This window comes from Pogona vitticeps, chromosome 3, assembly GCF_051106095.1.
Source record: "Pogona vitticeps strain Pit_001003342236 chromosome 3, PviZW2.1, whole genome shotgun sequence".
NCBI classification, from domain to species: Eukaryota; Metazoa; Chordata; class Lepidosauria; order Squamata; family Agamidae; genus Pogona; species Pogona vitticeps.
In genome coordinates this window covers 192113957-192138509 of record NC_135785.1, presented here as the reverse complement: position 1 = coordinate 192138509, position 24553 = coordinate 192113957, and the positions used below count along the sequence as shown (strand labels likewise).

The following is a 24553-nucleotide window of genomic DNA, read 5'->3' as shown; positions in this document are numbered from 1 at the left end:
TTGTGAACTCTGGGAAATACACAGTTTTGCTTCATGATTCATAGTGTTACTGTGGCAATCGTGTAAAGCAAGGTTATTTGAAGGAAAAACAGTTTCTTTTTTCCCCTTTTAGATATAGTATGTTGGACTCTTCCCTTATGTAAAACACTCAGCAACTATTGGACTAGGTTTAGAGATTATTAAAGAAATTGTAATAATAGCAGCTCAGAAGACATTAAAGAAGTATCTGCCCTGTACTGTCTGACCCTGAGAAGCTTTTTTCAATGTACCTTTAAGTGCATCAGTGCTAGGTTTGGTGCATTTTAATGGAGTAGAGATTGTACATTGTGTATACCATGTCACTTAAAATAGACAGCAATCAAAACTATTAGCAATCAATAAAATTAAAATGAATCTGAAGAAATAAAATAGATATTTAGAAATTGCATTAGCTGTTTCATATATTCAGTGTGTTTTTCTATAAATTGAAAACAGTTACAAATGTTACTCCCTTGAGCTGTTCATTCTTATTCTGTTTACATTACAGCACTGCAGCATTTTGATATAGAACCCATTGCTTAATAGCAAAATTGGCATATCAAATGATTTTTTTTCTTGGTGCTTATAAGGTTCATTTTAAGTATTAGATAGTACGTATCTAAAGATGATTGTCTAGTATAGTGGCATCACATTCCCATTTTGTTTTTACAGAAAATGTCATATTTACTCAAGTTTGCTTTATCATCATTCGGGCCCCTTTATTAAATAAAAACTGTTCAAGAAAGACAATTAAAAGAAACACAGACACTTTTAATTTTTTAAAAACAAAAATGATATATTTTTTGAAAAATTCTGACTTCTAATAATGACCTGTATCACACAAATTTGGTTAAGCTAAGAAAAATATTTCTAATGGAAATCTCATAGTGCCCTCCCTGGAATGTCTTGATGCCCTTCTAGCAACCTTTTCTCCCGTTAGGGAACCAATGGCCTAGTGCACACAATGCGGATTCTAGTAAATCTTTCTGCATGACCATCATGAGTACTAAAATCTGTGGATGTTAGTAGTTATTTATCCAAAATCGGTGGCTATTTATCCAAAATCTGGTATTTTATCCAGTAGTTATTTATCCAAAACCTGTGGATAATTTTAGTAGTTATTCTTGCATTTTAGAAGACAACACTAAGAAGCTAAGTGGCTATTATTAATTACTATATTCCATTTTCACTTAAATGAAAGTGCAGTAATAAATAGCTGGGCATGTTTAGTCTTGAGAAAAGGAGAGGGAGATATGATAGCACTTTCCAAATACTTGAAAGGTAGTCTACAGAGGTGAAGCAGGATCTGTTCTCAGTCATCCCTGAGTGTAGAACACATAATAGACTCAAGCTACAAGAAGCCAAATTTAGGCTGGATATTGTTAGAGCAGCACAACAATCGAACCAACTACCTTGGGGGTGATGAGCGCTCCATCACTGGAGGCATTCAAGAGAAAATTGGACAACCATCTTTCAGATCTGCATTGATTTGGATTTTTACAATGAGCAGGGGGTTGGACTTGATAGCCTTATAGGGCCTTTCCTACTCAGTTATTCTGTGATTCTGTCCTATCCTAGCTCTCTTGCTAATGCACTAGTTTCCTTTCTGTAGAAAGCCCCTTTCTACAGAATGTTACCCTTGTGAGCAATCTGAAGTAGTACACAAAGACTCTTAATGTTATAAGATATATTTGCAACACCATGTTGTATAACCACCTATTTTCTTTGCCACTGCAGATTTCCATTGGGGAGAATAACAGATAGCTTGGTTAGCTCAATGGGGTAGATCCGAGGGGCCAGGAGTTCAATTCCCCACTGTGTCCTCTAGGAGAAATGCCAATCTGTATTGGGCAAGCTACAGTATCCTAGAACACTCCTAGAAAAAGAGCATAGTAAACCACTTTTGAGTATTCTATATCTAGAAAATCCTAGAAAGAATCACCATCAGTCAAAATTGATGGCAGGTTGTTGTTATTAAAGACAGATTGGTGGCTTTTATGCTTACACATAAGTAACTGCAGTTGTGTAAGGTCCACTCCACAGCTTGAAATACTAGTCAGAGGTACTTTAACTGGAATCCATCTTGTTGTGCAGTTTGGTGTTCTAATTTATTTATTTGCTGCTTGAAATAAGATTGTCATTTAGAGAGATACAGTTGTACTGGCTTGCATCTTGAAATAGTATTTTGAAATAATAATTAGTATGTTACCTGTGGATAGGTTGTTCCAGCCTAATGCTTGATATGCAGTCTGTGCTGTTTCTTGCAAGTGAATCTAAATTCTTACTAACTCCTTAAAGAAAAGAAAGTGTTTCTTTACAACTATCTCACAATAAAAGTTTGACTCACTTTCCACAGTGCAAAAGAAATCTATGACTGAAATCCTGTTGTTTAGTGTAATAAGACACAACTGGAGTAGGCCCTTTGAATCAGTGGAACTTACAGATGATGTAACCCACCAAATATCTGTTGATTCAATAGGCCCACTCTAATAGTGACGTATTATACTAAGCAGAACATCAGGCTGAATGTTTTGTCTTTTTGTGACCTTTCCGTATATAGTGAGATTTTTTTTTACTCCATGGATGTTTTTTTCTAAATTGTCTTATATATGGAATGATTGGTAAAATGATGGAATGCTTTACATGTACTTATCTGCCTCATTAGGTCATCTCTGGACACCTCAGTGGACTTTATTGTATTTCGTTATGTTGTTATCTGTTCAACATCTAGAAAGATTTCTTCAGTGAGTCATTTAAAAATAAAAATCAGCTACTGTAGCTTAAAAAATATAATTGTATCATTTCCACAGTAATTCATTAGCCTAGTGGTTCCCAACCTTGAGTCCCCAAAGTTTTTTTAAGAGCCTTGTGGTACAGTGGCTAAACTGCAGTACTGCAGCCAAAACTGTGCTCACGACCTGGAGTTCAACCCCAGATAGTCAACTCTCAAGGTTCATTCAGCCTCCTATCCTTCTCAGGTTGGTAAAATGATTTGTGGTCAAAGAACATCTGGGGACCCAAGGCTGAGAACCACTGGCCTGGAGGGAAAAGATTTTGAATTTAGATGCAAGTCTTTCTTGATATTTAATAGGGACCTGAGCCAAAATAAACTGTAACAGAAGCTTACTTTCAACATCAAGATAAACTCTTAAAAAATTTGAAGGACACTCACTAGCAACATTGATAGTAATTTGGGCAGTAGTGGACTGCAGTAATTTTGTGTGTGCCAGAACTCAAAGGGTACCCAAGGAGGGGAGAACATACATTGTCAGCTTGATATTTGCAACATGCACATAGTATTTGACAGAGAACAAATCATCATATCATGAAGCAGATACGGTATTCTCAAAGCTGTATTCACTTTGTAACACAAGTGGAAGGAGATTTGCCAGGATGAACTAGAGGATAGGAGAAGATGAACAATGCTTACCAAACTTTCTGATTCCTGTCTACAACTGCTTCGTTGTCCCCACCTCCACCATTTGAGCCTCAAAATCAGAAAATAGTCCCAAGTCATACGGCAGGAAAATAACTCTGCACAAAGAAAGGAAGATTTCCAATCCACAGGTGTGGGAAGAGCTGACCATGACTTCCTCCTATCTGTTGATTCATCTCCTGTTAATGCCTATTGCCCCCTCATGTGTTGTTATGACAAACAAAGGTCTAGGAACATTATGTGATAAAATAGTTTTCTTTTATGATTTGAAAATGAAAAGAGGGGAGAGGAGGAATGCTGTTAGAAAAGTAAGGACTTAAAGAACAATTTATGTGCAATTTTTCCCCTGAGTACTTTAATGTCTCTCCTTTCTCCTGTAGGCCAATAACAAACCTGAAATTGAGGCAGCTCTGTTTCTGGATTGGATGAGACTTGAGCCACAGTCCATGGTATGGCTTCCAGTTTTACATAGGGTGGCTGCTGCTGAAACTGCCAAGCACCAAGCTAAGTGCAACATCTGCAAGGAGTGTCCTATCATTGGATTCAGGTTTGTTTCTTCAGTTCCAAATGCTCTTTTAATTAATGGCTATATTAAATCCAGCGGCCAAGAATCCTATTGCCATTGTAGTAGAAATGGTTAATTTTTGAATCAGTTTCTGCTGTAACTTATAAAATCAGTGGAGACATTATCTGTTTCATAATGAATTGTGCAACTCAGCCATTAACTTTGGATAGAGGCCATGTTTAAGAAAATGGAATACTTCCACATCTTTCCCATATTCCTAAAGGTAGCTTTCTTAACTAAAAGCCTTATTTCCTGTTCCTTTAGTTCAGTAAAAACATATGTATTAGAATTGTGTCTTAGGGTCAAACCAGATGTGAAAGGGAAAGTGTATTCCCTGTGATTAGCCTGTTCTTTCACAACACAGTCAGGCCTGCAAATTAAGCCAGGATTTACCTTCCAAATAGAAAACAAAATTGGAGTGGAATATACAGAGGTGAGGAACCTTATGGTAGGACTAACAAATGTCTGTCACTACTTAAGAACACATTGACTGAAATCCATCTGAAATCAAAGTGGTAGCCCTAATCCCACCAAAGCAAATATTCTGTTCACAAAGCACTTCCACATGCATATTGTGCAGTAGTTGTACCATGAGTAGTCATGCAATTGATAACACAATCACATTGCATGGTGTAGACTGCCTGGAGATAACAATCTGCACAGTTTCTCAGGTATAACTTTATGTTATGCCACATAGAATAGGACTTCAACCAGTTTCCAAATAAAAGCTAAGTTTATTGTCTAGTGTCATCCTTTATCACCTTCCTCAGTTTTATAAATCATGCAGATGAAAGCTTGTAGGATTCAGTAACCACAGATTAAGTTTCCTTATTTATTTATTTATTTATTAAAATTTATGCCGCCCACACTACCCAAAGGTCTCTGGGCAGCTTACAACATTTAAAATACAATAAAAATTCAACATTTAAAATACAGTGGTGCCTCAAATAACGAGCGCACTGTCTAACGACGAATCCGCATAGCGACGCATTTTTGGGATCGCTTTTGCGATCGCATTGCGATGTTTAAATAGGGTAAACCGCATTGTGATGAGTGGTAAGCGTTTCGCTTACTGATCTTCACATTGCAATGTTTTAGAACAGCTGATCGGCGGTTCCAAAATGGCCGCTGGATCAACAAAATGGCTGCCCGCAGCGTTTTCGTGCCGATTCCTCGCTTACTGAGGTGGCAAAAATGGCGGCCCTATGGAGGATTCCCGCTTAGCGTTGAGTTTATCACCCATAGGAACGCATAGGGTTTATCACCCATAGGAACCTATGGGGTTTTTATATCCATATAGTGATGTTTCCGGATAGCGACGATTTATCCGGAACGGATTATCGTCGCTATGTGTGGGGCACCACTGTATAATTAAAATATATACAGTGGTGCCCTGTATAGCAACGTTAATCCATTCCAGGATTAACGTCGCTATATGGAAACCTCGTAAAGCGAAATTAAAAAGCCCATTGAAACGCATTAAAACCTGGTTATTGCATTCCAGTGGACTAAAAACTGGCAGGGACAGGGTAGGTGGGGGATCCCGAAGGCTTCCAGGCAAAAGCCTGGAAGCCTTCGGGACCCCTCCACCCTGTCCCCGCCGCCCCGCGCTGCCTTCCCTAGCCAAGATCGGACTCCCAGGAGCCCGATCCAGGCTGGGGAAAGCAGCGGGGGGTGGCTGCCAGCGAAGGGGACAGGGTGGGTGGGGGGACTGAAGGCTTCCAGGCAAAAGCCTGGAAGCCGTCGGGACCCCTCCACCCTGTCCCTGCCGCCCCGCGCTGCCGAGCCCAGGATGCCTGACAGGCATCGGGTCTCCCCACCTTCCCCCCGCGGCTTGGATCTGGCTTGGATCCGACCCGCGGGGGCTACCCCGGGCATGGCTGGACTCTTGGGAGTCCAGCCATGGCAGGGCTAGCCCCCGCAGGTCCGATCCAAGCTGCGGGGGGAGGGTGGGAGAGCGGGGGGATCCGGATGCCTTTCAGGCATCCCGGGCTCGGATCCCACCCACCGCCGGTTACCCAAGGCTGGGTAACCGGCGGCGGGTGGGATCCGAACCCAGGATGCCTGACAGGCATCGGATCCCCCCACCCTCCCCCCGCGGTGACCTCAGAAGGATCCTTCGGAAGGGTCATTCGAAGGCCACCGCAGGCATTTTCCCCCAGCTGAGTGGCGGGAGCGCTCCTTTGGAGGCTCCCACCGCTCAGCTGGGGAAAAATGGTGCCTATGGGGAAAACATCGCAAAGCGATTTTTCCCCATAGGCACCTTCGTTATACGATCGCAAAAGCGATGCCATTTTTGCCATCGCTATGCGAATTCATCGTTAAACGGGGCACTCGTTATACGAGGCACCACTGTATTCAGATATCTACGCATAACAACTTAATGTTTTAATTTAGGGATAAATGGTTGTTAAGAGGAGTTTCTGACTGGTGGATGAAATTCAATCAATTTATGATGAGTTTCCAGTTTACCAGGATTATACTCCATTCAAGGTATATATTTTTTATATACCTTGGAGTATAATCCTGGTAAACTGGAAACTCATCATAAATTGATTGAATTTCATCCACCAGTCAGAAACTCCTCTTAACAATCATTTTATCCCTAAATTAAAACATTAAGCTGTTATGCTTAGATATCTGAATGTCACAAGCATGGGTCTTACAGCAATAAATAAGCCAATATTATTTAAAACAGCTGCGGATAGATATGTATGCCCATGCCACTTTCATTTATGCCTAAAACTTGTTCTATTGCTCTCTTTTGCAATAACTGCTGTAGTCTTTTTTTCTATTCACGCAGTCCTCTTAGCATTGGTATTTATCCTTCTGTACATCAAGCTGTTGACAAAGAACATTTCAGAATTATCTTTTCAAAGCTGAGCTAGATTACTGTGAGTGGGCTGCATTCATGAAAACCATCATCATTTTGTCTGCTTTCAGAGATAGTTATTGTATGACCTTAAGCAGAAATGCACTGAATCAATCTGTGAAAGAATAGGTTTCATCTTCAGTTTGATATAAGGCATTGCCTGCTTTTTTGAAAAAAAGAATGTAAAATGAGTTTTAAATATTCATGTATAAGTTAACAGTTCCTCTGAATATTGGATTTTTATGCCATGTTTTAGATACTACCTAGTATGCCAGATTTCTCCCCTGTTCTTGTTAACATCACTGTGCCTATCCATATGAATTCTGATCTGTGATGCTTATGCTGAATAGGTCTACAAAATCATATAACTTCATATCATTTTCATTAGTAGTCACCCAAAAGTTTCAGGCAAAGTGTTTTTACTCTCTTAATCACCTTAATTTAATGGGAGATGAGAGGAACAGAATCTGCAACATTCTGTATGCAAAGCATGTACTCAACCACAGAACAATGTCTCTTCCCCAAAGAATTACTAAAAGCTTCTTTCTTGAACCTAAACTGCAACAGTAAAGTGCAACAATCTGATTAGTAGGCATCAGATGGAGAACACTGCCAGACTTCCAATTTTTATATATCAAACCAACCTGTATTGAGAGCTGTTCAGAAATCAAGGATGCATATTGACCTGTATTCCAAGGACATGTTGAATCATCCATGACCCTGGAATGTACTTTGAGTATCTGCAAAAAACTGAATGAAGAAAGTCACCTTGCATTAGAAAACCTGGCCAGTTTATAACCATTGCATTAACAGGTGTTGTGTACAGTGGTGTCATTACAGTATTCTGCTGTTTATATATCTGGAAAGTTTTCATCTTTTGGTGAAAAGGAAATGTACAACCTCCATTCATCCCCATATACACCCAAATTCTAGCACTGGCAAAAAGCTGCTGTTGTATACATTCTGTTAGTGCAGTGGGAATGCAGTGGCAGATTGCTGCTAATGTAAACATTCTTGCTTTAATTACTTGTTGTATGTGACTATGTGACTTTGTCTCATTATGGACAAGTCACACACAATTCATAGCTGAAGTGAGAAACCTTTAATGGCAATGTGCTGTTGACAGTGGTATCACTGCTGTGCTGGCAAAGCTATACAAGAGGATACTGGCCATTGATTGCAGTAGAATGGATTCATCTCTGAATTTGATTAAAAAGATTTGTCTGCTCACATAATTTATTTATACACTATATACCCCTCTATGGATTTTCTTGTTTATATCAGCAGGACTTAATTCAGAATTGAGACACAAAGGAGTATAGGTGTGCTTAACATTCCCCTGATAATATTGCAAATGATTCTTTATAAACTATAGATGTATACTCAGAAGTATGTAAGAGTGAACTAGCATAGAACTGCAGCCTAAAAGGCTTTTTCAAATAGATTTTTTTCAGAATCATTTTTAAGCAAGTGTTGGCAATTATGGCCCTCCAACTCTTTGGAGGCTGTTGTGTGTGCTTTGGCCTAGAACTCCTATTCCCATCAGCCCTTGCCAGTATAGCCACTAGATAGAGATTGTGGGAGTTGTAGTATCCAGTGGGTCATAATCACCTGTCAAGCTATAGAGAATTAAATTGCTACATGGTCCTTCATGCAATCAACAGTTATGAAGTAGTTGAGTGACTTCTATATCTAATAACATGTCCAGATAATCCATGAGTAAAAAGAGGAAAGAAAGGTGGACATACTTTTATTACATTTATTAGTTTAAAAATATTTGAAGTCATTTAAAAAACTAATATTCCTTTCAAGTTTGGGTATATGCCTTAGATTCAGCTAAAGTATTGATTTGTCTAGAACTTTGATTCCAATACTTGGGCCCTAAATGTACTCGGAATACAACTCCTAGAAGTTCTAGTTAGCAGAGCCAATGGCCAAGGCTTCTTGGGGGTTATAATGCAAGAGCATTTGGAGCTTCTGGTCTAGGAACCATTATCATTCTCTACACTGGAAGCAACTTTCTGTGGCTGGTGGGCACACGACTCATCTTGAATCTGCCAAATGCAAGACGTAATCCAAATTCCTGCTGCATTCCATTAGTATGTTACTCAATTTCATGTCAAGGGTAGGGAGAATGTTCATCCTTGGTTTGAAACAAAAATACATGCAGTGTGTGTACCTTTGTTTTGTATCTGTTAAAATGAAAATGTGTTTTCCCCACATTGTAATTTAGAGGAAACAGAGAGGGCGGCAGGGCCTAAGAAAACATGTAATGTGGAGTTTCTTCCCCAGTTCTACATGGCAGTGCCAAAGACTGAATTTATGACTGTCTCCACACAACACAAGATGTTCTTCTAGTGATTTACAGCCCTTCCCATTGCACTTTAAGTAACAAGAAAATGGAAACAAAATACAGTGATAGTTTGTAAAAACAATTAAAACAGAAGCTAAAAAATATATATCAAACTTTAAAAACCTCAGAGAATAACGATGTTTTTGCCTGGAATTGAACAGTTAACAAGAATTGCACTGTACAGTATTTACAGCTGTTAATGTAGGCTCTCCTGCTTTATACCTGAAGCAAGATTTGTACATGAGAATGAAATTGTATTTTTTTCTTCTTCTCCAGATACAGAAGTTTAAAGCACTTTAACTATGACATCTGCCAAAGCTGCTTCTTTTCTGGACGAGTTGCAAAAGGTCATAAGATGCACTATCCAATGGTAGAATACTGTACTCCAGTAAGTAACATTCTTGCTATTGCTTAATATATATATTTCTTCGTAGAAAGCAAGAACAACATTTCTTTGGTGTAAGCTAGTGGAAGATGAATACAGGGTTGTTTTTGTAAATGTCTTTGACATGTTTTGCAAATAATTGGAAACTTATTCTTGATATGTTGATATATAAAAATATTCATATGCCAATAAGTAGCCAAGTATCTTGCAAAATAATTGCTTATATGTATTGTACATTAAATATAAAAGAACCACAATGAAAAAATAAATCAGACACCTAATCATATTTGGGGCTCATGGCGGGAGCACAGTAAATTTCACTGTCTAAAACACACATGGTGCACATGGTAAGCAAACAGAAAATTAGGCCAAACCAATGTAATTCAACAGACAATGAAAAGGGAAATGAAGAATGAGAGAGACTCAGAATAATTGACAACCCCATCAGTTCCGTGATCTGCTAAATAACTGCTAAATGAAAGAAGAGCTATATGACATAATTGACTACATGACTTCTGTGACTCACACAATCCCTGTGATTGGAGTGTTGTGATGAGGTTCTGCTCATCTTGTATTTCAGATTGTTACATTAAAGCTAATCTTTCCCTGCAGCCTGGTTTTCCAGTGCTCATTTTAGGTGTCCACGTCACTGAAATAATCCAACTTTACTCTGGAACCAAATCTGGCCATTCATACAAATTGGCTTGAAGCTCCCCATTTTTTTCAGGATTCAACCAAAGATGATGCACAGTCCTATTTTCCACTCTTCCTAGAGGAAAAATGCAGACGAAAGAGACATTTTCACAGATCATTTTGGCTAGTAATGCTGCACAACATTCATAGTTTTTAGCACTAAATGCTGCTGCTTGTGGGACAGTTGTTAATGACCCTAAAGAGTATACAGGATGAAGATATACCATTGTTTTGCAAAGATTTCTTATACTATCTATTCTATGATAGTATTTTTCAGATCCCTTTTTACTATTGTTTGTTTGGATTCTTTATAGTCTTGATCAGTCAGTCAGTCATACCTTGTCTTCAGATCAAGATCCTGAAATAGGTAACCATCATTTCCTGTTGCAGACAAAATGGAAAATGAAGGTTAAAGCTGTGGTTTATGGTGGCACACCATGTAGGGCTCTATACTCAGGCAAAGGCTTGCTTGTGTCTCAGTTTATTAAGCTGAGATGTAGCCATCCAAATGCAGCTTTAAAGTAACAATCAGTATAGTTTGAGCAGGCTTTTAATGAAAGTCCTCAAGTATTCTGTTGTGTTCAGCTGAGCTAAGACAATGTACTGTACTGTTGTGCCTATCCAAGGGAAGCTACAGCATAGACATGTCTCAACAGCTATTTCTCCTTTCAAATAGAAACAGAAAATTGTTAATCTTCTGCATCGTGACATACATTAGGACTTTCATCTATAATTGTAGGGGGTAGGGCCATATTATGCTGCCTGTTGTTTCTACTTGCCTCAACCTACCACAAGGAGAAAAGTCTCAATTAAAAGCTAATGCCATACATATAGAACAACATTCATTTTGTAAAAGTATTTTTCCAAGTTTCCCCACTGCTTATAACAAGAGCTGTATGAAACTAATGTATCGAATCTGCTGTAGGATATAGTGAAAATACAGTGTCACTGTAAAAATGCAGATTGTCCTTTTCCTTGCTTTTCCTCCAAACCTGCTTTTACCATAAAACAGCAGTTCTTGAGTTGTATGCCTTGTTTGCTAAATTTACTTCCTTTTGTTTGAGCTACATGCCATATACTGAATTGACATGTTATTCAGTAAAATCATTTAGCATGTGAATTTCTGTCAGTCATATAACAGATTATAACCAAAATATCTTTTATAGTTATAGTCTATTAAGTATTCCTTGACATGCTTGAATGTTCAAGAACAAGTTACATAATGCGGAACTGATTACAAAAATTCTTCATAAGATGTAAATCTCCAGATCAAGACACAAGTTCTTTATGGTAGTGAAACAAGTTTCCATGCACTTTAATAATTACAGTTCAGAGAAGAAGTGGTAGGTCAGTCATATACAGTATTTAGATACTTCCTCCATATGGCTCCATGTAGAAAACTTGTGCCATAAACTGAAATCTTTGAAATATTGCTTTTAGACTACTTCAGGAGAAGATGTTCGTGACTTTGCCAAGGTATTGAAAAATAAATTCCGAACAAAAAGATACTTTGCAAAGCACCCTAGAATGGGGTACCTGCCTGTACAGACAGTGTTGGAGGGAGACAACATGGAAACGTAAGTAAACAAATAAATCGTCTCTCATTTGAATAAGCTCTTTGAGCTCCCCAGTTGGCACCTGCTCCCAATACTTCCTAACCGCATTAAGCCTCTTTCATTTCTTTCATTTTTGTTTATTTTAGCTCAAGGGAAAACGCAAGCTGACGTTTCAATTGCTATTGCCCTTACCTTTTCTCAGCTGCTAACCTTCCAATAATTTAAACGTCAGTTAGGAGAGGAGAAAATGCCTGCTGTCTTATTGTTTGACTTGAAAGCCTCTAAAATGGACCCAGTTTGGAAATGAGTAATCAGAAGTCAAAATCCAGACATTGACATAGAGAATTTCTCTTTTGCTGTTTTAGTAGAATTATTAATTCACAAAGTAAACCTCACATACCAGTTTTCCATATTTCTTCCAAAAGAGATGACCCAGGTATTTCTCTGATAACTGAACTTATTTTAATAGCAATTGCACTGCAGCTTGTTACCGCTCTTTTTCTCTTCCTCTCTTCAATATTTATCCTATTTTTGGCTGCTTTCCACGGACATTCTTGTTGGTCTATTGGATCTTCTTGGTTTTGGATTTCTTTTCAAATTTCTGTAATTATTTTGCTGCTAAGTTTTTTCTTCCTCTCTCTTCACCTCCTCATTTTTTGTCTTGCAGTCCTGTTACTCTGATCAACTTCTGGCCAGTAGATTCTGCGTGAGTACTTTTGCCGAAGTGTGCTGCTATTGCTGCTACTGTTGCATTCCCTCACTTCTTTGTTCTTAATTTCTCTTTGTTTGGTTTTTACATATGTCAGTTTGCTTCTTCCTTCCCATCCCAGTTAAATTTCCTGAAAAAGAAAAATATTTCAAATTAATACAATGTATGCCAGCAGGGTTTTCTCTGGTTCACGAGATGTGTGCTCAATATGGTGTTCTTACAGATATTGCTGTCTTAGAAGGTACTCTTCATTTGAAAAATAAAAATGTATAGATTGCTGTATAGCCTTTGAAGAAAGGCATCTTTGAGATCAGCTCATGTGCTTTGAAACAAATGCAAAGATATTACTTTGTATTTAATGTCATTATTTAGTATGTATATACAGAGAGAGAGAGAGTTATCCTGGTCCAGATTTTTCTGTGCTCAGATACACATTGAGGTATCTTGTGCATTCAGCCTTTTTTCTTTGTTTTGATGGAGGCATTAGTGGGTACCTATATTTCTGCATGGATCCTATCTTTCAGTTTAATTGAGGGTAAAAGCACACAATAATAATAGTATGCTATCAAGTAAATTCTGACTTAGGGTGACCGTTTCCAGGGTTTTCTAGGTAGTGAGTACTTCTTCTTGGGGTGCCTTGGGACTGTACAGCTTGTCCAAAGCTACACAGGCAGTCTTTACTCTCAGGAGATAATGAATCAAATTCCCTAACAATGAGTTATCAAGTCAGACAAGAAGCACTTGCAGGCAGGCAACATCTATACATACATACAGTATTACTTGTGCACTTCTAATCAGTCACTGGATTGGCAAAACCAATAATGGTAAAACCAATGTGTATAGGTTTTTAATCATGTTGTAAGAACAATATATTTCATTATATAGTAATTACAGTGTATTCCTGGGAAGGTAGTTTTCATTACTGTAAGAGTATCCAAGGTTAAGCATTTCTAAGCCCCTTCCATATTAGATGGGTTTTATTTCTATATTACATTCTCTCACTGAAAACAGCAGGATGTAAGTGCCTAAATTTGGCTGAAATGTTTTTTTTCCACTGGAAGCCTTTGTTAATTTAGGAATATATGAATACTGAGAGGTTAGTTCACTAATTGTAGATATTAATAACTACTTAGCTTAGCTATGAGTAGCTATGAACTTGGACTCTTGTGCTAACATAACATTATGATTGGTCTTAATTATTTGTTTATTATATTTAATTCACAAATCTCCAAATATTCATGGTAGAGGAGGACTAAGTTTAGGTTATACATTTTACTAAAATTGAGCATGTGGCTTCTTTTCCCAGCTCACTAACAGCGATTATTAAAAGAAGCACTACTAAAGTACTACATAGACCATTAATTCATAGCATGTGTGTGGTGGTAAGACGCTTTGAAGGCTAACTGCATCCTTGTAGAAAGCAGGTGGTAAGGTGCCAAAAGACATGCTGTTATTTGCTGCCTGTTTCTAAAGACCTCCATAGAATGAATATTGCCCACACCTACAACTGTCTGCTTTCTCTGCAGTTTTATTCACTATACTCATTTGTTTTGCTTAATTCATTTTAGTAATATCACATCCTTCATAAAAATTAGTGGGCAGGTAACGTCAATTTGAAAACAGTAGCCATAAAGGGTCTGGATTCAACAGTGAAACCATTTGCTAAGTGTCTGAAATTTGAGTCATGAGAACTGGACTTCTTTCTTGTTAGGTTGAAACCTTTCGCTGCTCATCCAAGTAGCTTTTTCAGTCTGAGGAGAATTGGTAGGAGATCTCTGATAGATCCTCCACCTTGTTTTCACTTCCCCCTGGTCTGAATAGGCTCCTTAGAAGGACAAAGGACTGGGGGTGCAGTCCTTCTCCAGCCATTGTCATGGATCATTAACAGTCGTTAACAGTGGTCTTTCTGTGCGTGGTCCTGATCTTCCTGGGGATGGATGAAAGGGCAGCATGACAAATAGAAGACAGGTTGTATATAAGGCCTCTACCCCTGTTGAGTGAGGGATTTTCTATATGCGCATGTATGGCCTCCCTGATCCCTCTCTCAAACCAATTATCTTCTCAGTCCAAAATGAGTACATCTTGGTCATCAAATGAGTATCCTTTTTCCTCAGTGGGATTATCCCTCACCCCCAGTCTTTTGTCCTTCTAATGAGCCTATTTAGACCAGGGGGAAGTGAAACCAAGGTGGAGGATATATCAGGGATCTTAAGCTATTGGATGAGTAGCAAAAAGCTTCAGCCTAACAAGAAGGAAGTCCAGTTGCCATGACTCAACTTCCAGACAACCTCACCTGGATGACTGAGAATCTTCACAGACATTTGCTTAGTGGTTCATTGCGTGAGCCATTTGCCAGTTGGCTGTGCAGGCACTTGATGCCGCCTTGTATAAGAAGTTTCTTTTCAGACAATAGTAATTGTCACATACACAACTGCATCTAGTGATCCCATGGAAATACACTAATGAGCCTTTGTGTTAATTTGGATCTTGGCCATAGTAAATAAACATACCTTCGTCGTTTAGTCATTTAGTCGTGTCCGACTCTTTGTGACCCCATGGACCAGAGCACGCCAATAGCATAAATAAAACAGTTAGCCACAGGATCATTATACTAGCATCTAACAGATCATAAATGACCAGGCAAACATTTAGGTCTTATCCTGTTACCAAAATGTCAAAGTTGGTGCCACACATATTGTTGGAGGGAGGATATTCTTAACTTCAAGGGTAGGTCATATTATCAATGGATTGTGCAGTAACAAGGGTCCAGTGTTATTGTCTAGTCTTATTAATACAGTGAAAAACTGGTTGCAAAAGCCTGGTTTTTCACTGCTTGGAGAAGAGTGGCAGAGAATCTGTCCTTTTATCTCTTTTGAGCATAACAGTCTTGACTGTTTTAAATACGACTACCATCACCCATCTTCCTTACAGCCTTGAGCTTGGGAGGAGGCAGCAATCAGCTTATGGTTGCCAGGATGATTCCTACCCACATCTAGAGCTCTAAAGCCAGGAAAAAGACTGGTCATTTGTCATTCTTCCCAGATGATGGTGGTATTATTACCATGGTAAGCAAAACTGTGGAAGCTGAATGGTGTAAGGCTTTTAAAACACACACAAAATATGTTGCAGGTAGTAATGAGTTAAAATGTGTTGTTTAAAATGGATTGTTTATACAGCAAGACAAAAAATATTTTATAAATAATGCATCTGGGTTCCAGGTTGCATCGTTTCATCTGCCCCATAATCAGAGTCCGTGGACTTAGCTCACATTCCTGTCTCCCAGATTTTGTAGGAGGCGAGAGAAGTCTGGAAGGGCAGCTGGCAGCATTAAAGCTGATTGGCTGCAGTCTTAAGCTATATGATATCTCTTTTTTTCAAGCCAATCTGCTTTCTAATTTAGACTGTGGCAATATATGTATTTACAGTAGACAAGGCAGAATATGAGACTTTGACATCAAGGAAAAGAAAGTAGTTCATATTGTCTGTGGTTGTAGCCGAGCAGCTACCTGAGTAAAGCTGTTAACTTATGTGTGGTTGTGTGTGTGTGTCTATAATGTAGCAAGCCACCAAATACTGAGTCAGGTCATTGATCCATGTCATGTAGTATGATGGATATGACAGCTAGTCACTCTGTAGGAATTCAGATGTGATTTTTCCCCCTACCTTTCCTGGAGATGCTAGGCACTGAACCTGAAACCGTCGTCACGGAGAGCATGTGCTGTGCGAGCAAGCAAGCTGGCTAGGTTAATTCAGCATTAGAAACCAAGATCAGTCTTTCTCTTCTCACTTACAGTATTTCACAATGCTGCACATGTTTTCCCCATTCTTTAATGAAAGAGGAAAAAAAATGTGTTCTAAGGGTATTTCACATGTTGCAGTAGGAACAAGTTTACATTTTTAAAAAATCACCAAAGGCAGTTCAATTTGTTACATTGGCTTTAGATTTTGCCTGTAGAATACTACGTTACAATTGGTTCTGATCCTTATGCTACTGCTTTTATTTCCATGTAAAAGAAACAGGAGGGAAGTTATTTAATATTGGGTTTTAAAAAACAACACCGTCACAAATAAGATTTAAAAAAAAATAGAAATACACTATCCACCCCTCCCCTCAAGCAAAGCAACCATTGGAGTGCCTCTGGCATTATCATATTTGGTGCTGCTGTAAATATTATCCAGAGTTTCACAGACACTAACATGTGGAATAAAACAAACAACACTTGGCAACTCCTTCAACTGGCTACACTTCAGTTCTGTGTTGATGTTCCTCAGAACCTCTGCCACCATTGTTATCACTGAATTTCTCCATTTTAAAAAACAATACCTTTTCTACTTGGCTTTATTATTCTTGCCCACTCGTGCCAGGATCTTATCAAATTTCCTGGGCTAGCACTGGTTCCTTTTGTGTTCTGTTTATGAAGGGTTGACATTCAGTACGTTACTAAATCAAGTCTTCAGTCTTGGTATATTTGCCTAATTAGTTAATCATTTCTTAAGTCCTTCATGAATGTTGCTGAATGCTAAGGTGAACTTCATATATACATTCCATATTTCTTTCATTAGATCTTGTAGTGCTGTCATCTCTTTTTTTAATAGAAGTCTATTATTTTACTTAAATTCCTCCATTAAATTCCAATACACAGACTTCTAGCACTTCCACTCTTCTTTGGCAGTCCCATTAAAACTATATTTTGGTTTACTGAAAGTCTTCCTATTAGCAATAGTAATTTGTAATTCCTTCCATTTCAGACTGAAAAATAAGATAACACATTAGCACTTGTAGCTGTCAGCTTTTGTAGACTATTCGCTTGGTCTGTATACCACTTGTATCAGGTATTTCAATGATGTCAGTACCTATGTTGAATTATTGGCAGTGATTTTCTTTCCAAAATATAACTAGTAGCTTTTGATCTCTTTTCACAGCCAATGTTTTTTCCATAGATGAATTTGTGGAAACTTGCTTATCCAAGCACAGTTGACTGTGTTTCTTATTTTGCATTGAGCACAGTGCTCTCCTCTGTTTCAGAGTGCTTTAAAGTTTAATGCAACAGGTGAATGTGACAAACCCAGACCTACTGGGATATGCCACAGTTTCACTAAGCTGCCACCAACCATTCCCTATAAGAAGTCACACAGACCAGGGATGGATTTTTAACAAATAAAAGAACAAGGTTTATTTAAACAACACACAGGGAAAAATAAAAGGATCAAGTGAATAAGATACAGTAACGTGGCTTAGTCTCACTCATACATACACACAGTTTGGTTCACACAGAACACTTAACTTGAAGCACAGACCCTGAACCTATCAGTTCTGGCTAACCATACAGACACCTGAACCTATCAGGTTGGTACTGACTGACACACAGTAGTACCCTGTCTGACACACAGGCTCCCACTCAAGCTTCTTCTCTCAGCTCTTCCTCAGCTCTGCTAACTTCTCCACACACGCTCCACATATATATACAGTACAGCCCCTCCTCCTGATGTCCCGCCTTCCACTCCCCATAGGATGGAACTTTCCCTCCAAACCCATGACAGACAGGTAACATCAGTGCTGTATGTAACACCTCCCCTCTTTATAAGTTGTTTTGTAGGGGGAAAGCTAAGGTGCTTTTCACCAAAAAACAACCTGGACCCAAAACAAACAAAAACAGTCATATAATAACATACAATACCATACTTACTTATACTTACACTCTATTAGGCATTTGAACATTTACCATTAACAATACATCAAGTTACCTTTATTCATACAAACCAACATGTTTAATAAACAGACACATTTGACTTTTTGTCATCAAAATATATACATAGTCCATGTTTCTTTCGCCGTCTTCATTCTTCAGGTCTTCTTGACAAGGCGTCAGCAACACAGTTCACTGACCCCCTGACCACCTTCACTTCAAAGTCATAGTCTTGCAGATTTAAAGCCCACCTCATAAGTTTACTATTGTGGGTTTTCATTGTCTTTAACCATTGCAGTGGTGAATGGTCAGTGCACAGAGTAAAATGTCTTCCCCAGATGTAAGGCTTGGCCTTCTGGATCGCGTAGACTATGGCCAGGCACTCCTTCTCCACGGTTGCCAAATGTCTCTCACCTTTCTGGAGTTTCCTACTCAGGTAGGACACTGGATGCTGGTCACCATTTTCATCCTCCTGGCAAAGAACTGCTCCTACCCCGCTGTTAGACGCATCGGTGTAGATGACGAACTCCCGGTCGAAGTCTGGAGCACGCAGCACTGGATAGTTGATGAGCGCCTGCTTCAACCTCTGGAACGCCTCCTCACAGTCGCTGGTCCACGGGATGCGGTCATCAGTCTTCTTCCTCGTCAGCTCGGTCAGCGGAGTCGCAATCTCGCTAAACCTCGGGATGAACTTTCTGTAGTAGCCCACCAACCCAAGAAATGATTTGACTTTTTTCTTGGTGTTGGGTCTGGGCCAATCACGAACTGTTTCTATCTTGGCCTCGAGGGGTTTTATCACTCCTCCCCCTACTATGTGACCCAAGTATTTTATTTCTGGGCTACCCAGCTGACACTTGCTCGCCTTTACCGTTAGCCCTGCTGCACTTAACCTCTGCAGCACTAACTCCAGGTGTTTCAGGTGATCTTCCCAGGTATTACTGAAGATCCCTATGTCGTCAATGTAGGCCACAGTAAAGTCACTGAGCCCTGCCAAGGTCTGGTCCATCAGCCTTTGGAATGTGGCTGGTGCATTTCTGAGACCAAAGCTCAGGACTCGAAACTCATAGAGACCAAAAGGGCTGCAAAAGGCGGTCTTTTCTTGATCCCTGGGATCAATTCTTAATTGCCAATATCCCTTTACCAGGTCCAATGATGAGATGAACCGACAACCCCCTATGGTTTCAATCAGGTTGTCTAGCCTGGGCATTGGGTAGGCATCAGGAGTGGTTACGCGGTTTAATTTCCTGTAATCGACACAAAACCTAATGCTCCCATCAGGCTTGTCCACTAGGACTATCGGAGAGGACCAAGGACTAGAAGAGGGGACGATTATGTTCTCCCTAAGCATCTCGTCCAGCTCCTTCCGCACCTTGTCCCTATAGGGTCCCGTCACTCGGTATGGGGATACTGCCTGCGGGGGTGCATCCCCTGTGTGGATCCGATGCATCACTCCCTTCACTATCCCCGGCTTGTTGGAAAACACCTGTTGATATTTAATGAGCAGCATTTTTAGTTCTTGCTGCTGGTCTTGGGTGAGTGCAGGACTGATCTTTACCTCCTCTGGGTTGTATTTTACTTCCCCTCTACCCTCCCAGAAGGGTAATTCAGCTTCCTCACTCTCAGCTGCTTTTATCGCAAATAAAACCCTCTGTTCCCCTCTGTAGTAGGGTTTTAGGGCATTCACATGAACCACCCTCCTTGCTTGGTTCTCCTCCTGCTCTATAAGGTAGTTCAGGTCTGACATCTTGGAAATGACCCTATATGGTCCTGCCCATTTGAGCTGCAGTTTGTTCTCTCTGCAGGGCCTAAGCCAAAGCACTTCCTCCCCTGGGTCAAAGTGCCTCTCTCTAGCTTTGTGGTCATACCATGTTTTCTGTCTGACCTTCTGAGCTTGCAGGTTTTCTGCTGCCAGCTCTAGGTTTCTCTTTAGGTCATTCATCAAGGTGTCTATGTATGTCACAACGTCTTGTGGGTCATCCTGGGTGATCTGCTCCCAATTTTGTTTGATCAAATCAAGGGGCCCTTTCACCCTTCTCCCAAATAAAAGTTCAAACGGACTGAACCCGGTACTGGCTTGTGGAACTGATCGATAAGCAAACAAAAGGGATTGCAGCTTCTGGTCCCAATTGTTTGGATTCTCTGCCAAGTAAGCCCTAATCATGCGCATTAGAGTCCCATTGAACTTCTCAGTTAACCCATTACTTTCAGGGTGATAGGCAGTGGTTTCCTTGTGCTTAATTCCACAGATTTGCCATAAGCGTTTCATGAGCTTCGATGTGAACGATGCGCCCAAATCTGTGATTATTTCTGAGGCAAATCCCATCCTGGACATATACCCCACCAAGGCATCTGCCACTGTGTTAGTTTCAATGTTAGTCAAGGGAATGGCTTCAGGGTACCTCGTGGCATGGTCCACAATGGTGAGAATGAACCTGTTCCCCCTCTTTGTGGCCTTGGGCAAAGGTCCCACAATATCCACCCCTATGCATTTGAACGGAGTGTCAATCACAGGCAAAGGGCACAACTTTGCTTTGGTCCTGTCACGATTATTCCCCTGCCGCTGACACACATCGCATTTTTTCCAGAACTCCCTGATCTGCTTCCCTATGTCAGGCCAGTAAAAATTCTGTGTGATTCTCTGCTGTGCCTTGTTCACCCCTAAGTGCGCAGCAAACATGTCAGAGTGCCCCCTTTGTAAGATCATGGGGCGATACTTTTCAGGTACCACTAGCTGACTTCTGATCCCATCTCCCCCTTTTGAGATATTCCTCAGGGTCTCTCTATATAAAATCCCCTTTTTCTCTAGAAATCTCACTGGGGTTTCAGGTGTTAGCTGGGCGTCTGTCACCTGTTCAAAACACTTTTGGAGAGTGGCGTCTGCCTTTTGCTCTTGGCCAAATCGGCTGTCTGTGGTTAAGGTTTCCACCACAGCTTCTGAACTCCCCTCTGCTTCCGTCTCTGGCTCATCAGTACCCCCCTGAACTGTCCCCGTGGTGGCTTGTGAACGTGTAATCACTAGCACCCGTTTCACATGTTCAGCCAGGTCATTTCCCATGAGCACGGCTGCTGGCAGAGTCGATGAAATCGCTAGCCGCCAAACTCCCCTCCAGCCTTGAAAGTTCACAGGTACCTCCGCTACTGGCAGTGAGATCACCTGCCCCTCAATCCCTGCCACCTTCATGCTCTCATTTGGGATTATATATTCCCTAGGAATAATATCTGGATGGCACAGGGTCACCTGGGAACAAGTGTCCCTCAACCCCCGATACTGATGGTCAAGTATTCCTACGTCCACCCCTGCTGTTTCAAACAACTGAGAATCTGTTCTCACGAGCAAGCAGCGCTTGACCTCCCCAAGAGGACCATTTTCCTCAGCCTGATCAGCAGATGTAACTGTTCCAGATTGAGTAGCCATGGCAACAGGCTCCCTCAGTGACAAGGAGCTTTGCTCTTTCTGGACACAGAACACAGCTTTTGGCTTGGTTCCACTCGAATCCTGAGGCACAATTCCTTTTAGCTGCTTTAATTTCTCACACTCTGAGATTAGATGGCCCTTTCCCTGACAGAAATAACATTTTCTGCTATATTTTGAGTCTTTCTCATCTTGTTTTGGTTTTCCCTCCAAAATCTGAGGTCTTGGTTTCATGTCTGAGGGCTTCCCTTCACCATGGGCCCCTCCCCCTTGCTGGCTTTTCCCTGGTCCCTGAGAGTACTTGCTGTAGGTTTCTTTAGGTTTCCCCATCGATTTCCCCTCACCCAAGGGCTTTCTTATTTGGGAAATAAAATCTGCGATCTCGGCTGCCTCTGCCACAGATTTCGGTTTCCTTTCCCTCACCTGGAATTTCAGTTCCCCATGCAGGACTGAATAGAACTGTTCCAGCGCTATCAAGTCTTTGAGCTGCTGAAAGGTCTCTGTCCCCTCCTGAGATAGCCATTTCTCTAGCAGCCTCACCAATTGGGCCCCCACTTGGGTAAAAGTCTGCTCTGGTTTCTTGGTGATTGACCTGAATCTTTGCCTCAGCTGTTCCGCATTTATCCCATGTCTGGCAAACACCAGTTTTTTAAACTCTGCAAAATCTTTCATCAGTTCCTCTGGCATCTCTGAATAGACTTCGGCCAGGCTGCCACTGATTAAAGATCGCATAATGGTCATCTTCTCAGTTTCCCTCACTGAGAAGTCCACAAACGCTCTTTCCACTAAGGAAAAGAACACCTCAGGACAATCTCCCTTGTGGTACACAGGGAATTTCTTCAGGTCAGCTTTAGACAATTGGCCTCCCTCAGAATCCCTATTGTTATTATTGTTCTGATTCATCAGTTCCAATTTCCTCAACTCAAACGCCATTTTCTCTCTCTCCAATCTTTCTTCTCTTTCCATTCTCTCTATTTCAAATTGCCTTCTTTCTCTCTCTAATCTTTCCTCCTTTTCCATTCTCTCTCTCTCTAATTCGAAATGTCTCTGTTTCTCTCTTTCCCTTTCCTCCACTTCAAATTGCCTCACCCTCAGTTCATGCTGTTGGGCTATGAGCATTTTCCTGAGTTCTGGGTTCTGTTCTCCCGTGCTGTCACCCTGCACTGAGCCAAATTCATCCTCAGAACCTTGGTCTACCTGGGGGTCTTTCACTTCACCCATTTCTGCCATTTGGCTTCGAGTCAAGGGCATAATCCCCCCCCAGAACAGGCTGCTTTCAAAAGTCAAGCCTCAAAATAAAGCGACCACTTTTTTTTTCTTTTTGCCTCAGAACCAGCTTTCTACAGATTACTGCTGTTCTTCAGCACTAACTTGCAACAGTTGCGAGCCAGAGTCTACCCCCCTCTGCTAGGCCTCTCAGCAGGCAGGCTAAATCACTTCTACTACACAATTTTGCCTCAGCTTTTTTTCCCGCCAAAACAGGCTGCCTCAGAGCTCCCTAATCTAGTCCCCAATCTGAGGTTACACGTTCTTCTACTAGCGCACCTCCCCGTGAGGTACACCTCGAAGATTACCTACGTGCTCTCAGATTGTCCCTGACTAGACCCCCCTTGCTCTGGGCACACTTGCCAAGGCTTTGCTGTACCACTGGACAACTGGACCAGTCGTATCCCACACGCTGGACACCAATCAATGTGACAAACCCAGACCTACTGGGATATGCCACAGTTTCACTAAGCTGCCACCAACCATTCCCTATAAGAAGTCACACAGACCAGGGATGGATTTTTAACAAATAAAAGAACAAGGTTTATTTAAACAACACACAGGGAAAAATAAAAGGATCAAGTGAATAAGATACAGTAACGTGGCTTAGTCTCACTCATACATACACACAGTTTGGTTCACACAGAACACTTAACTTGAAGCACAGACCCTGAACCTATCAGTTCTGGCTAACCATACAGACACCTGAACCTATCAGGTTGGTACTGACTGACACACAGTAGTACCCTGTCTGACACACAGGCTCCCACTCAAGCTTCTTCTCTCAGCTCTTCCTCAGCTCTGCTAACTTCTCCACACACGCTCCACATATATATACAGTACAGCCCCTCCTCCTGATGTCCCGCCTTCCACTCCCCATAGGATGGAACTTTCCCTCCAAACCCATGACAGACAGGTAACATCAGTGCTGTATGTAACAGTGAACCTTCCCACAATAAATACACAGTTACTAGTTCTTTACATTGCAATACTTCGACATTGTTGATTTTCTTAGCATCCAGTAAATGCAACACCTTGTGCAAATTTCTCACTTAAAAAGTTGGTGTTCCTTTTGCCACATTTGAAGTAAACATTGCTGTGTGAAACCAGATCCAGACATCTCTCGGTCAGGCATCTACAGCTACTGTTTCTGTTTTAATTGTTTAACTTTTAACATTGCAACGGCTGAAATGTGCCCTATAGAATTTGTTTGTGAGTGCATAAAATTTGTGTTTTTCTTTGTGGTCTCTGTGGATTTCACTGATGGGTTATCTGGATAATAGCCCTTTTGCCCACCCTCCTGGCAGCATATATAACAGTGACCAGCCCAAATCTCTTAGTTCCTTTTCATCCACCGCCAGTGTGCCAGCAATTTGGAAACCTCTTGCTGAGTATTTGAATTTTCTCTCGTCATCTGCTTTTTCCATTCCTATTTCTTTTGCCCTTAAACGTCATTCACTATTTTTAATTTCATTTATCATACCCTGCTTGATTTTTCATTCATTGCACTTGATTTGTACTTGTTTTTCCTTTTTCTTCTTTGTAGGCTCTGCCCACATGTATGGCCCCTAATGCATTGTTTAAGAAATGCAGCACATGTG

At 40.7% G+C, this 24553-nt stretch overlaps 1 protein-coding gene and 1 long non-coding RNA gene across 25 annotated transcripts in view; one reads left to right on the top strand and one right to left on the bottom strand.

Annotated features, from left to right (window-relative positions):
• The window catches only part of DMD (dystrophin), a 1295019-nt gene that overhangs the window by 1232128 nt on the left and 38338 nt on the right, over positions 1 to 24553 (top strand). For 22 of the 24 annotated variants that reach the window (XM_078390471.1, XM_078390476.1, XM_078390472.1 and 19 more), the window contains 4 exons: positions 3835 to 4001; positions 9521 to 9632; positions 11763 to 11899; positions 12546 to 12584. In XM_078390471.1, the coding sequence (XP_078246597.1) occupies positions 3835 to 4001; positions 9521 to 9632; positions 11763 to 11899; positions 12546 to 12584 (455 nt within the window). The remainder of the gene's footprint in view (positions 1 to 3834; positions 4002 to 9520; positions 9633 to 11762; positions 11900 to 12545; positions 12585 to 24553) is intronic. The other 2 variants (XM_078390473.1, XM_078390485.1) reach the window with 1 other exon arrangement.
• LOC110077673 (uncharacterized) overlaps positions 12009 to 24553 on the bottom strand; it is an 88036-nt gene continuing 75491 nt past the window's right edge. Inside the window, exon 4 of the long non-coding RNA XR_013543576.1 lies at positions 12009 to 12717. This is a non-coding gene — a long non-coding RNA (uncharacterized LOC110077673). The remainder of the gene's footprint in view (positions 12718 to 24553) is intronic.